The following is a 12,780-nucleotide window of genomic DNA, read 5'->3' as shown; positions in this document are numbered from 1 at the left end:
CAGTTGCTATAGCCCAACCTGGTAATAAGGGCAGGGGTCAGAGTGTAAATATATATGGTTTTTTTGAAGGTGTGTAGAAAAGCAAATCTGCAGATAATAAATTCAGATATGTAGAAGTACGTAGCAGTAGTAGAAGTAAATGGATTGCACTTATATAGCGCCTTTATCCAAAGCGCTTTACAATGGCCTCTCATTCACCCATTCACACACAAATGGGGACAAGCTACCATGCAAGGCACTGGCCCAGTCATGGGAGGGAGCAATTTGGGGTTCAGTGTCTTTCCCAAGGACACCTCGACACATGGACAGGAGGAGCCGGGGATCGAACTGCTGACCTTGCGACCTTGCGATCATTAGATGCCGGCTCTACCTCCTGAACTGTACGTTGTTAACAGTTAAGTGAGACAGTAAAGATAAAACAGTGATCAGCTTCTTGACAGATAGGCTAAGTGCAGGTTTAAAATGACACCATGGATAACAACAACTAATGGCTCCGACAGGTTATTGATAGCAGTGCATAACGTATGGTATGATCATTGTGAGGTATGTTGTTTTTAATGGAATCATTTGTTTTCTTGTTCAAAGGTTGTAGGATCAAATCGTAAAAATCTGGTTTATCTGTAAACAGCTTGCTTAACCCCAATGACAGACTGGTAGATCTTCTCTAGGAGACTCAATTCTAGCAATTGATTGTATTGATTGAGTCACATGTAATCTACTCAGAACTTTCTTTTGGTGTAATTCAACAATTCAATCAGTGGATCATCAACAAACTACTGCATCGAATTTACGAGACAACATGTGTTTTTACATCTGCTTCATATTTGTATCTTTATATATGTGTAGAGGTTTTATTTCAGGTCAGAGTCAGATTCAGGCTTATGTTTTAAGTCTGATCGATACATTTTCTGTCTGATCAATAGGAAAGATAATAGACCAGACGAAGGCAACAGAGCAGATCTTTGAACACTGCCAAATATGGAGTTGATGCGTTAATCAGCGTTGGAAAGCAAGTCAGCAAAACATGACAGGAGGTGCTATACAAGTGTCCTGTGAGTAGACAGCTATGTGCCAGTGCTTATTTGCTGTAATGTCATGACCAGCACAGAGAGTGTCAATGTTGACCTGTTGCCTCATTGCAAGAGCAGTATTATCTGAGCAATCTGGTCAAGCAATCAGTTACTCAAACATGCAATACATTTGTAAACAACCTCGTGGCCTGGGGTGGTCCAGGGGTCTGTGGGACTGCCCCACTGCCCCAGATTTGTAAACAACAAACTGTGGAAAAAACATTCCTTTGCCATAGAATTACAGCTTCCAGCGGTTTGAAGTCCACATTGTTGTTACACTGCAGCTGCCAATGTAATAATCATGAATACAGGTTTGAAAACGTTCTAATCCCTTTCTGATTAAGTCTTTTAATTGGTCAAATCAGCAAATAAGCAAACTGAGAGACATATTATTGTAACTAGGCTATGGGTTAACCGTCATTCTGACATTCTGACTCAGAATTAAAAACTGTCAAATGCTAATCTAGTGAAATAGAACGTACTATAACTGTGAAGGTCAGTGTAATGAAGTCAGTCAGTTACAGAGGTGTGCTATCAGCAGGAAGACCAAACGAGTGATGCCCAACAGTGTGTCAGAAGGCTCTTTACACAGGATGCTATGATACGTCTGCATCTCCCATACACAGTATCCTGTATGAATTTGTTGGCGGCTTTTATCCATAAAAGTGTTTATGTAGCTAGATCACTTACCCCATGGAATACATTGATCCATGACAATTCAATTTAAATGTTGATGCCCACATCTTGAAAATGTAAAATAATAATAATAATCATATCCTGGTATGGCCTTGTTAAATACTGAAAGCAAGCATTTATTTTCAAGGATATCAATAATTACATTCAGAACTTGCTCTGCAGTATCATGCAAATACAAAGATGACATAATGATTACTCGCAGAGATCTGTCCACTTGACTGCCATGGCTGTCCTCGTGTGGTTAAATGTGTGATGCAACAGATCTGAGTTTGAGTTGAGTGAATGGGCTTTCCCATCCACTCAACTCAATTTGCTTGGAGGCTTCTTTGAGCAAGACATGGCAATAGCCTACTTATTTCAAAATCACGTTTTCAGACACGAGTGAATTGTGAATTGTCAATTCACCTGTAACCCAACAAGTCATACAAAGTAGACCTACTGAACAAAATGCCTGTGCTGGTTCGATTTAATTTGTGTTTGAAGTGGGCTTTATGGTTCATTCTGTTACACAGTCCTAACTAACTGTAACAGGGTAAACTAATGCTTTTCCTCAAAATAGTACTAGGGTTAGGGTTAGCCAAGGCATTGCCTAAAATACTTCACTGTCCTCTTAAGAATTCACAACATAAAAAGTAGGGAACCACCCCGAATAAATCTTCAGCTTTCTTAACCACGGTGTTTAAAAAAACACAATATCTTACATAATTCATCCCGAGTGCCCATCAAGAGGCTTTACTAGAACACTGTGATCCCACACGTCCACTGTCCTACGCTATGGCCATTGTGTATGTCTAAGACACCGTGGCCTGAATTTAGTGCTCAAATGTACAGTCCTTTTGTAGGTGCTGCGTTTGATTTCAAAGGTATGGGATTACAACATTTTGAAAGAAACAGGTGTTATCCTCATCGTTGATCAAATAAAAAACACACACACAAAAAAAAAACAGCTGTGGATTACTTTAGTACCACCCCAAAGAGAACCCTTCGTGTGTTATTAACTCTAATGCCCAATTAGGGATTGTGACGGAAACAGTACTTGAATAGTAAATACGAGTGGTGGTGCCAAATATACAGGTACTTCACATGTCAATAGAACAATGACGTTCCAAGTTTCCATTCAAAACTTTTTGAGTGGTCAGTAATTTTCTTTCAAACACATCCTAGACATTTAGGATTTAGACTGAGAGGTGAGGTCCCCATCAATCCATGAAAGGAACAGCTGATTATCCAATGTCAGGGGCTCTTAGAAGGGGCTCTTAGGGTTCTTTTAGGGTTTTTTGCCATGGGTGATGGTTCTATGTAGAAAAACATAGCCAGACTCCGACCATCCCTCTCTGACTCAATGGAGTCCTGTTCGGGATACCCAGCAAAGCCCTGGACAGGCTCCAGTATGTGCAGAACTCAGCTGCCAGGGTTCTCATCCACACCAAGCCCTGGCAGCACATCACCTCATTCACCTCCACTGGCTTCCGGTCAAGTCCCGCATCTTGTACAAAATCCTACTCCTCACCTACAAATCCCTCCATGCCGGTGCCCCACAGTACCTATCTGACCTTCTCCGCCAACATACCCCATCCCGGAACCTGCGGTCCTCAGACATGGGTCTGCTTCCCACCCCCTGCACCAACCTACGAACCTTTGGGGATAGAGCCTTTAGTGTGGCAGCCCCCACAATTTGGAACTCTCTCCCCACAGCGATCCGCAACGCCCCTACCCCGGACACCTTCAAATCAGCCCTCAAAACCCACCTAACTAACCAAGGCCTTTGGCCCCTAGTTTAGTCTTTGGCATTGTCTCTGTGTTTTCCGTTTTTGTCTGTCTGACTGTTTTTCTGTAAATTTGTAAAGCGTCCTTGGGTTCCTTGAAAGGCGCTATATACACTCACCGTCCACTTTATTAGGTACACCTTGATAGTACCGGGTTGGATCCCCTCTTTTGCCTCCTGAACTGCCTTAATTCTTCGTGGCATAGATTCAACAAGAGAACCAGAGAACTGCCGCTCACTGGATATTTTCTGGCACCAAAATCCATGCCACATTCAAAGTCACTTAAATCACCTTTCTTTCCCATTCTGAACTTCTGAACTTCAGCAGATCGTCTTGACCATGTCTACATGCCTAAATGCATTGATTTGCTGCCACGTGGTTGGCTGATAAGATATTTGCGTTCTGTATGGCACCTTTGAGGTCATTTATTGAACCCTTTCATGAAAGAGGTGCTATATGAAGCATTCCACACAAGGCACCTGTTTAAAGTTGGGATGTTACATGAACATGAGCACATATGTAGCCTAGGCCTAATACAGTTGGAATCAAACAAGAACCAACATGACAGGTACACTGGTTAGTGAGATATTACAACATAACGCCTTTCAAGGAACCCAAGGACGCTTTACAAATTCAGAGAAAAACAGTCAGACAGACAAAAACAGAAAACACAGAGACAATGCCAAAGACTAAACTAGGGGCCAAATATAGAACCCTTTTTGGTGCTATATAGAATCCCGTCAAGAAAACACATCTAAGGGTTCTTTGATTTTTCTCAGTAGGGGAACCCTTTTTGACACTGCATAGAACCCTCTCACGAAGAACCCTCTACAAGGGGTTCTAGGTAGAAGAAGATTGTAGAGGGTTCTATATAGCCCCAGACAGGGACAATGGAAAAACCCTCACTACAAACAAACCATCTATTCCTCCACACAGAGGCTGTCAGCACAGCAAGCTTAGCTTCATTTGACACTGAAAAGCTACTGGAATGACAATGTATCTGATATCACTAGCAATGTAAACATCCACACATTAAATGTCTGACGCTGCATTCACAATTGCTTCTAATATTTTGGTGAGCTTCTTAATACAGCTGAAATGCACATGGACAAGCAGACAGTCACAGCAGCCACAATAGTCTGAGGTCTGTTCTCGAAGATCTTGGTGAACAAAATGCCCTTTTAGAAGGGTAAAACGCATGGGCCACAGTAAATGCAGGACACTGAGTCTAAAGATCTTTTGTTGAAGAACAGTTGTGTCACTGTTTCTGTATTCCTCAACAGAGTTGCACATCAAGTTTTTGGGAATGTTTCAACCTCAATATAAATCATCACCAGTAGACAAGATCCACAGCACTGCTAAAGGAAGACTTAGAATAGTGAGTGAAAGATTCTGCAACCACTCCTGATAAAGGTTTTTCTTAAAGGCCCATTGTTTGTATGATTGATTGGACCATACAGTGACAATATGACCACCTTGTGTGACATACACTGAACTTCACACACCCATAACATGTAATAGTGGTTTGACCACACCTGGTGTTTTACTATGCAGTAGATTAAAGTATATTCATACACATGACAGGAAGAGGTGATGGTGATAGAGGATGTGGCCTGGTGGAAATTCACCCCCACCACAACTGTGTTGTTAATGATACCATTGTATCATTTCCACATTAAGCCACACCTTGGTTAAAACTATTACCATTATATATTTTATTTTTTTAAACTACAATGCAGGGGATTTTAAGTTGACAAAGATGCCGAAAAATAAGCAACACGAATTCATCTTTTTTGAGATTTATTTTTCCTACGGGTCCATGTTCATTTGTTTTGCTCAAGTTTGTTTTGTTTTGTTTGGTATAGTAACTATGATTTAAATAACTGTGTCATTGATACACAAGTCACAAGGAGAGAAACATAAGCCTCTTTCTGTGTTCAGATGTACAACAGACTAAGGCAATAACAGTCTGTTTTGAGAAATATTCTCATCGTCAAGTAATAACCGAACTGCCCTACAGCAGTTTGTTTGTTTAAAAACAAATGTTTAAAATATATATATATATTGTTTCAATATTATTACAAGTTACATGAAGGGAAACATTGTCTAGGAATCCATTTGGGTGGTGATGAGTTGTGTGGAACAGCAACCTTTCACTGAATACTCATCAGCTGCAGTCTGGTAAATAAATTACCTAGTATTTGATAAACAGTTGATTTGTTCACTCATGGTAACTGTCTAAACAAAACAGTCATTATGACTCAGCATTCCACTTATCCATTCACATTATAACTAAACAACGTTTAAAAAATATAGGCTATAATATACAGTTATCGGCTAGCAGTAGCAAGGCCGACGTGCTGATTGCCAACGGGCGTGCGGGGGGGTGGTTGCTAATGGTAGCAAGGCCGGCGTTGGCTGTAACTATTTTCTTTTTAACCAAAAAGTTTATTTTAGATAGAGACATAGAGAGCTTTCATTATAAGACACCACATTGTCTGACAAACCGCCTCAAGACAACATGCAGTCACAGATTCCAAATGATGCCACATCATATGATTACATTAGCCAGATTCAAGTTAGGGCAGTTAAGCCTTCCCACAGCTGACTTTCTGTTCACAATGACACTCAACAGCTGAGACACCTAGCTATGTGCTGTTATAAACATGTATTAAAATAAACACAGTACACACACACACACACACACACACACACACACACACACACACACACACACACACACACACACACACAATTGAGCAAATCCCATCCACTGATGAGTTGTTTCCAATCTTTGTTTAAATGAAAGGAATGGAGGTAAAATACAATAAGACTATGAGACAAAAGAAACACTGTATAGCCATCCATTCCTATTTAATGTCGCACTATATCTTGATAAGTCTGGTTAGGGAGTAGGCCTGTTACAGGATGATGTCATGCACACCGTACAGCTAGTAGCAGAAGATGCTTTACTGTCTAAAGGATATTGCAAATTGTTATGTATATTGCAGGTTTCCTGCAATAACAGAATTGGCCTTAAACCCTGTCAGCCTATGGTGTTGCTGGAAAAAGCAGAGGTAGGCCTAGTCTGCTGGGGAACATTCTCTATGGACTGATGGTTAATAGTCTACTGACCTGATGCTAGTTTTGCCGTTGGCCTTGTAAAAGGTTTATATTAGCCACTATCAATTAGGCTTAATGGTTCAACAGCAATTAACACACATCAGACATCAGGCATCATAACCAACAGCAAGCTATTCAATCCTTAAGAACATAATATATAACATTGACTGTTCCTAAAACACAACATTCAATGACCATTTCCATTCTAAATATTATAATTAGTGGGGGGGTCATAGAAATGGCTCAGTGAGCTCAATGATTGCAATGTTTTAACATGTGACAAAGGGTAAAACAGCCTAGCCTTACCTTGTAAGTCATGCATTGCATTTATTGACAACCTTTCAAATTGATTATCATTGCCATTATTATATAAGTACCGAGCCTATATGTTTGCAGTAGCCTATGCCATATCTTCTGTACAGTACACCCTCCAATGACTTAATGACTTTGTTACTGGGCTCAGCAGTGGGCTGTCAGTCGCTATCATCCAGATCCAGGGCAATTCGCTCACGCCTATTGTGCCAGACAGTAAACGATTAATCAATCGATATATATAAGCCTACCTTTATATTTTTCGAGGACATCCTCATACGCTTGTAGATATTCCCTTTCGTCCGCCAGCATATAAGCTGCGGGTGGTGGTGTGTAGTGAGCCATTGCCGGGGCTCCAGAAACGGGACATTCACCAAGCCTCCCTGGGCGAGCGTACAGTACAGTTTGCGGGACAGAGAGCAAGAGCGATCGGCGCTGTTGTCCCGCTAAAGGAAACGCCCCTACACCCCTCCCCTGTCCCATCGAGCATCCAATAGCCCCTACACCCCTCCCCTGTCCCATCGAGCATCCAATAGGCGAGACTTCCTCTCTGGTTTCATGAGAGAAAAATCTGTCTGGAACGAAGGAAGGGCTGCTGGACATAATAAATGCCATCCCATATCGAGCCGGGTGCGCCTGACCCATGCTAATGCACGATCCCATTCGCTCTCACTGCGGAGGCCACCCATGACTCCTATTCCAGTAATACCACCAGCACACTCATTCGTCTGTTCGATTACAGAGTCATTCAGATGAATATCTGAGAACAATCACAGTAGGGCCCTACAGTCTACGGATAGGTCCGATGCCGTTTCTGTTTTCATATTGTCTGAATCGTCACATTCTCATTTAAGACTTATCGTGAACTTAGAATTATAAGGTTCTATCTCCATTTTTGTCAAAATTGAGTTTTTTTACATAATCTGATCCATTAGGTGTTTATTAATGCCTGTGTGGTGTTATTTTTTAAATGTTGACATTTTTGAGTTAGTAATTCATAAAATACAAAGGTTCCTCCTCACAAAACATAATGGAATGTAAAAACTTTGACGCTCAATATCTCTGAACTGCCCTAAACGGAGATAGAACCTTATCATTCTAAGCTCACGTTATGTTGTTTTGTATACCCCCCTGGGTTACCTCTCATAACTCGTGCCTTTTTCAACAAAACAAAAAAATCTACAGAACTAGCCCTTTGCAAAAATAATAATAATAATAATAATTAGATGAAAACGTTCTTGAAGTATGCTATTGTTGTTTAATTCAGCCTACTTGTATGATGAAAGAATATAGTGATGATGTGTGCCAACAAATCTGATAGGACCTAATCGACTGCGTTGTATTAGGCCAGTGCTAGTTATTATTTTAGTCATATTATTTTAGTCATATTATTTCCCCCACTCTATTCATAGCTTTCATGTGACGTCACAGCACAGTGGAAACGCCCACCCGACGGGCAAAAGGCACTTTTTGCGGGCAAAACCCACGGGCAAAACCCACTTTTTGCGGGTTAATAACTTTGATTTCCCGTGGGTTAGGAAAATAATTCCAACGTGTCCGGAAAGAGGAGAAGCCAGGGAATCCAAAAGTTTTTGAATGGAGTCGATCCTCCACTCCTATCACCGTGGACACAGCAAGGAGCGAATTCCCGGATATAAATATTCCCTCGTCCCGCTAACATCGAGTTTCGTATTAAAAGTATATCTTCTCGGGGTGTCAGCGCGGTGGTTAAGGGCTCAAAATGACCGTATACTGATGGTAGTAGTGTGTGCATGTGATGAACAGCATCATCTGTTCAGGAAACCAGAGCATTTTTCCCTGGTGCTCTGGACACACCAGACCTGTAGTGGACTTGGCTTTCAGTGGAATAACATCCTACGGGTACTTTCTCATAAGTGCTTGTAAAGGTGAGTTTTCCCTTAGCAACCTACCTTCACATAATAACAGTTTAAGTTCTATCAATCACATACACGTGTGTGCTGCCTTTGTGTGTCTTTGAATTAATGCTGACTGACACTTGTTATGTATGGTTGTCTTTCAATGCATGATCCATGAGGGACTTTAACAACCTGGCTGAAGTTTTCCAGCTAAAATGTAACACAGGATGGTCTGAGTCCTTTAAAAAAAAGTTGTGCTCTGTATTAAGTCGTTATTCTTTGGTCAACAAAACAAAGTATTCAGGGTGAACCCACTAAAATACAGTAATACAGTAAATACAATATGTTGTACCTTGTCATAGTGTTTATTTGTCCTTTTACCCGTTATCTTTGTTATTCGCAGTGGCAAGAAGCCCAGTGGTATTACAAACGATTTGACTATTTATTTATGAAGGCCATGCCATTTCCTTTCAAATGATATATCATACTTCAAGGTTTATAATAATTGTAAAGTTCACCAAGCAGATGTGTGTATGTGTGTCACCTCTTCCTCTGTGCCTTGAGCATTTCTATAATGTTGGAGACCAACATTCTACAAATTCTACGTGTTATTCACGGACAAAGCCGGTCAAGGAGGCACCTTTTGCGGGTTAATAACTTTGATTCTCCGGGGGTTAGGAAAATAATTCCAACGTGTCCGGATAGAGGAGAAGACATGGAATCGAAAACTTTTTGAATGGTGTCAATCCTCCACTCCTATCACCGTCGTGTATCTTGCTAGTTCTTCATGGGTGAGGTGGTCTAAATAGTAGGCAGCCGGTAAATTGCGTCCACTCGCCATGTTGCGCGATGTTGCTATGATCCTTTTTGCCCGTCAGGTTGGTGGTTGCTAGGGAAGAAACCACGTGACTGAAAGCTATGAATTGCATGAGTCCTATCCCACGTGCTCCAGCTGGCAGAAGAGATGCCCCCATAGGTCCTAACACGAGAAGGGTTTGCATTCAGGAGGAAATTCAGGGAAACATCTGAAGAATATTCGTATTAATTCTATAATTATACATTTGTCTCATTCCAATTAGGCCATTGGAAAGTGTACTACTAAACTGGTCTGAGTAAAGTGTCTTTTTGTGGCCATATACAGTAAAACAAAGGAATTTAGCTAATACCACCAAGATGGCATCAGAAATATATGAATACTTTCATTTCATAAACCATGATTCAAGTGTTCATGTAGCTTACACTTGTGTACACGTACAGGTCGTGGAACAGTAGGTCAAATAATTTCACTATTTCAAAATGTGTGAATTAATTTCTTTCAAGCTAAATGTTTACGACTGATTAAAATGCATTAGGCTGCATTAGCAGACTGGGTCTACACTGAACCTTGCTATGATAATATCATGGGTTCTAGCTGGTGTGTCAGCCAATGTATAGCCTGTGCCATAGTGAGAATCTTGCCATAAATAATGTTAGTGATCACTTGCCTGTCAATTCTAGTGATCACTGCCTTGCCTGTTATGTTTAATGCATGCCTTTGTCTTTTATCACCACTGGATTGGGACATGCATGAGTCGACAGTGCTGTCGCTGGCTCTCAAATGAACAGACTGTCCAGAGACTACTGTAGCCTGCTGTCAGTTTATTTAGGCTCTAATCTATGACATAGGTAATGTAGAGAACATGTTTAATTAAAAACCTGAAGTCTACACAATTTATTACATAAGATGTATGTCATATTTCGTGAGCTTAGAATGATACGGTTCTATCTCCGTTTAGGGCAGTTCAGAGATATTGAGCGTAATTTTTTTTACATTCCATTATGTTTTGTGAGATGGAACCTTTGTATTTTATGAATTACTGACTCAATGTCAACATTTAAAATAAAATAAAATAACACCACACAGGCATTAATAAACACCTAATGGATCAGATTATGTAAAAAATAAAAAATAAACTCAATTTTGACAAAAAGGGAGATAGAACCTAGTTATAATTCTAATGTCACGATTTGACAGTCAGAGCATGCATGATTTTAACCACCATCAATAGAACATTTAGACACTGACTCACCTGCAATCCTGAGCACGGCTCGTTCCGCCGGGTCCAACACCGAGCCTCCCTGAATCTTCCGCTTCGAGCGCTCGTGTCTGGGCAGGTTCCACGGTAACGTGTCCCCGGGCGCCGGTGATACCGACCCAGATTTAACACTACTATAGTCATCCTCGTCCGAGAAATCCGCCGAGGAAGACATGGAACAGTGCAGGGAAGCGTTCCCCGAACCGGAGCTCTGTTGAAGACAATAGAATCGACCAATGTTTTGCTTTCTCTCTCTAACGCAACAACAATATCTGACAACACACAACGTAACATAGGCTACAGACAATAATCATAGCTACACAATGCAATATTCCTCCTCACCATCGCTGCTCTTTCGGTTGCATAAACAGAGGTGTGGTATGTAATAAATGCACATCGGGAGCTACAGGGAGGCACAGTAGGCTATAGCGTGAGCCACCAGCTATGCAATGATCTCTCGGATTGGATTTAACAATAAAAAAGCAACACCCAGGCAAGAGCCATGGAGAAATCAATTGTATCTGGCTCCCCCGCCAGGTCAGAAACGAGACTTACCGCTGTACACATCAATGTATCTGGATAATATCCTTATTCCTTATTTGCTTTAACGCTCAGAGCCAGAGGGCGTCATGTCACTTATGATCAGAACCACACCCTTCCAGCGATGCACACCCTTCCATTCCCCCACGTTAGTTTAGAACCCGAGATGATCTAGTCAAGTCTCCAGAGAGAGCGAACAGATTGGCCCAGAGAGAACAGTGGGCTATGTCATCGCGTCATCCTCATCCAGGGATCCAGAGAAAAGCAGGATGGAGACTGAAGCACGACACGGTGTCTCTGATGATGCAGACGGGGTGTGTACTGTGTTGCTGTGGTGTCACAGCGCCATCCTGGGTGATGAGATGCGTAGCGTGCCTGATGATCTCTACGTTTTTACAGTCGAATCCAATCAGAAATCCAGCGACTGCTCCTGTATCCTTTGTCCCTATGTACCCATAGTTGTTATTGTGCTGTCTGATGCAGCCCATGTAATGCTACATGACTACACTGTAATATATATTTATATTAATTATGACTCTTGCACTATGATGTTGGTTTGCACTGTCTTGTCCTGTCTTGCACCTGTCCTGCTGTAAACCGTGCTCCACTGTCCCAAACCAAATTCCTAACATGTTTACATGTCATGGCAATAAAGTCTTCTGATTCTGATTCAGATTCTGTAGGTTACGGATGTGTGTGTGTGCTTCAATATAGAGACTATCAAGACTATCTCCAGTGAGAGTTTTGCCTTTTGGAAATATAGGGCCAGTTTCCAGGACACAGATTAAGCCTAGTTCTGGTCTAAATCACATTTTCAAAGGAAAATATCCATTGAAGATGGGTTTTAGCCAAGCACTAGTCTTAATCTGTCTCTGGCCCATGGAGTAGAATTTTTACTTCGTTTTTTTATTTTTATTTTATTTTTAGCTATTCCAATCATCCCTGTGAGTACAGGTGCATACCAGTCCCTCAGCCTCATGTGTTGACACATTGGTGGCATGGTGTGGCTGCTAAGATACCAATACAGTCAACATGTTGACTGAAATTGCATTTCTTTTAAGCATTTGAAGTTGAATCCAAATCAACGAACAAAGACAATCACTGCTGTTCCCACCATGGCAGAATAGTGGCATTACATGCCATATCTACTACCATGGCTGAAACCTACATTAAAGTGCATACAATATGTCATGTGTCTTTGTTTGTTTTTTATCATTGGAGAACACATGTGACACGGTCTGGTCAATTCTCAAGTTGCGCAAATGAGCAAAAAGCTTCTTTAAATTAAAAAAAGAATTCTAAAAAAATCTGCATAATAAAG

General features: G+C 41.2%; 1 protein-coding gene across 1 annotated transcript in view; it reads right to left on the bottom strand.

Annotated features, from left to right (window-relative positions):
• Positions 1 to 12,780, bottom strand: part of dst (dystonin) — a gene marked incomplete at its 5' end in the record, with an annotated part of 136,747 nt that overhangs the window by 117,859 nt on the left and 6,108 nt on the right. Inside the window, one exon of the mRNA XM_080534608.1 lies at positions 10,914 to 11,130. Within this exon, the coding sequence (XP_080390734.1) occupies positions 10,914 to 11,130 (217 nt within the window). The remainder of the gene's footprint in view (positions 1 to 10,913; positions 11,131 to 12,780) is intronic.

The sequence above is a fragment of the Nansenia antarctica genome (assembly GCF_963989245.1).
Source record: "Nansenia antarctica genome assembly, chromosome: 1".
In the NCBI taxonomy this organism is placed as follows: Eukaryota; Metazoa; Chordata; class Actinopteri; order Argentiniformes; family Microstomatidae; genus Nansenia; species Nansenia antarctica.
This window is presented reverse-complemented; position numbering and strand designations above follow the sequence as displayed.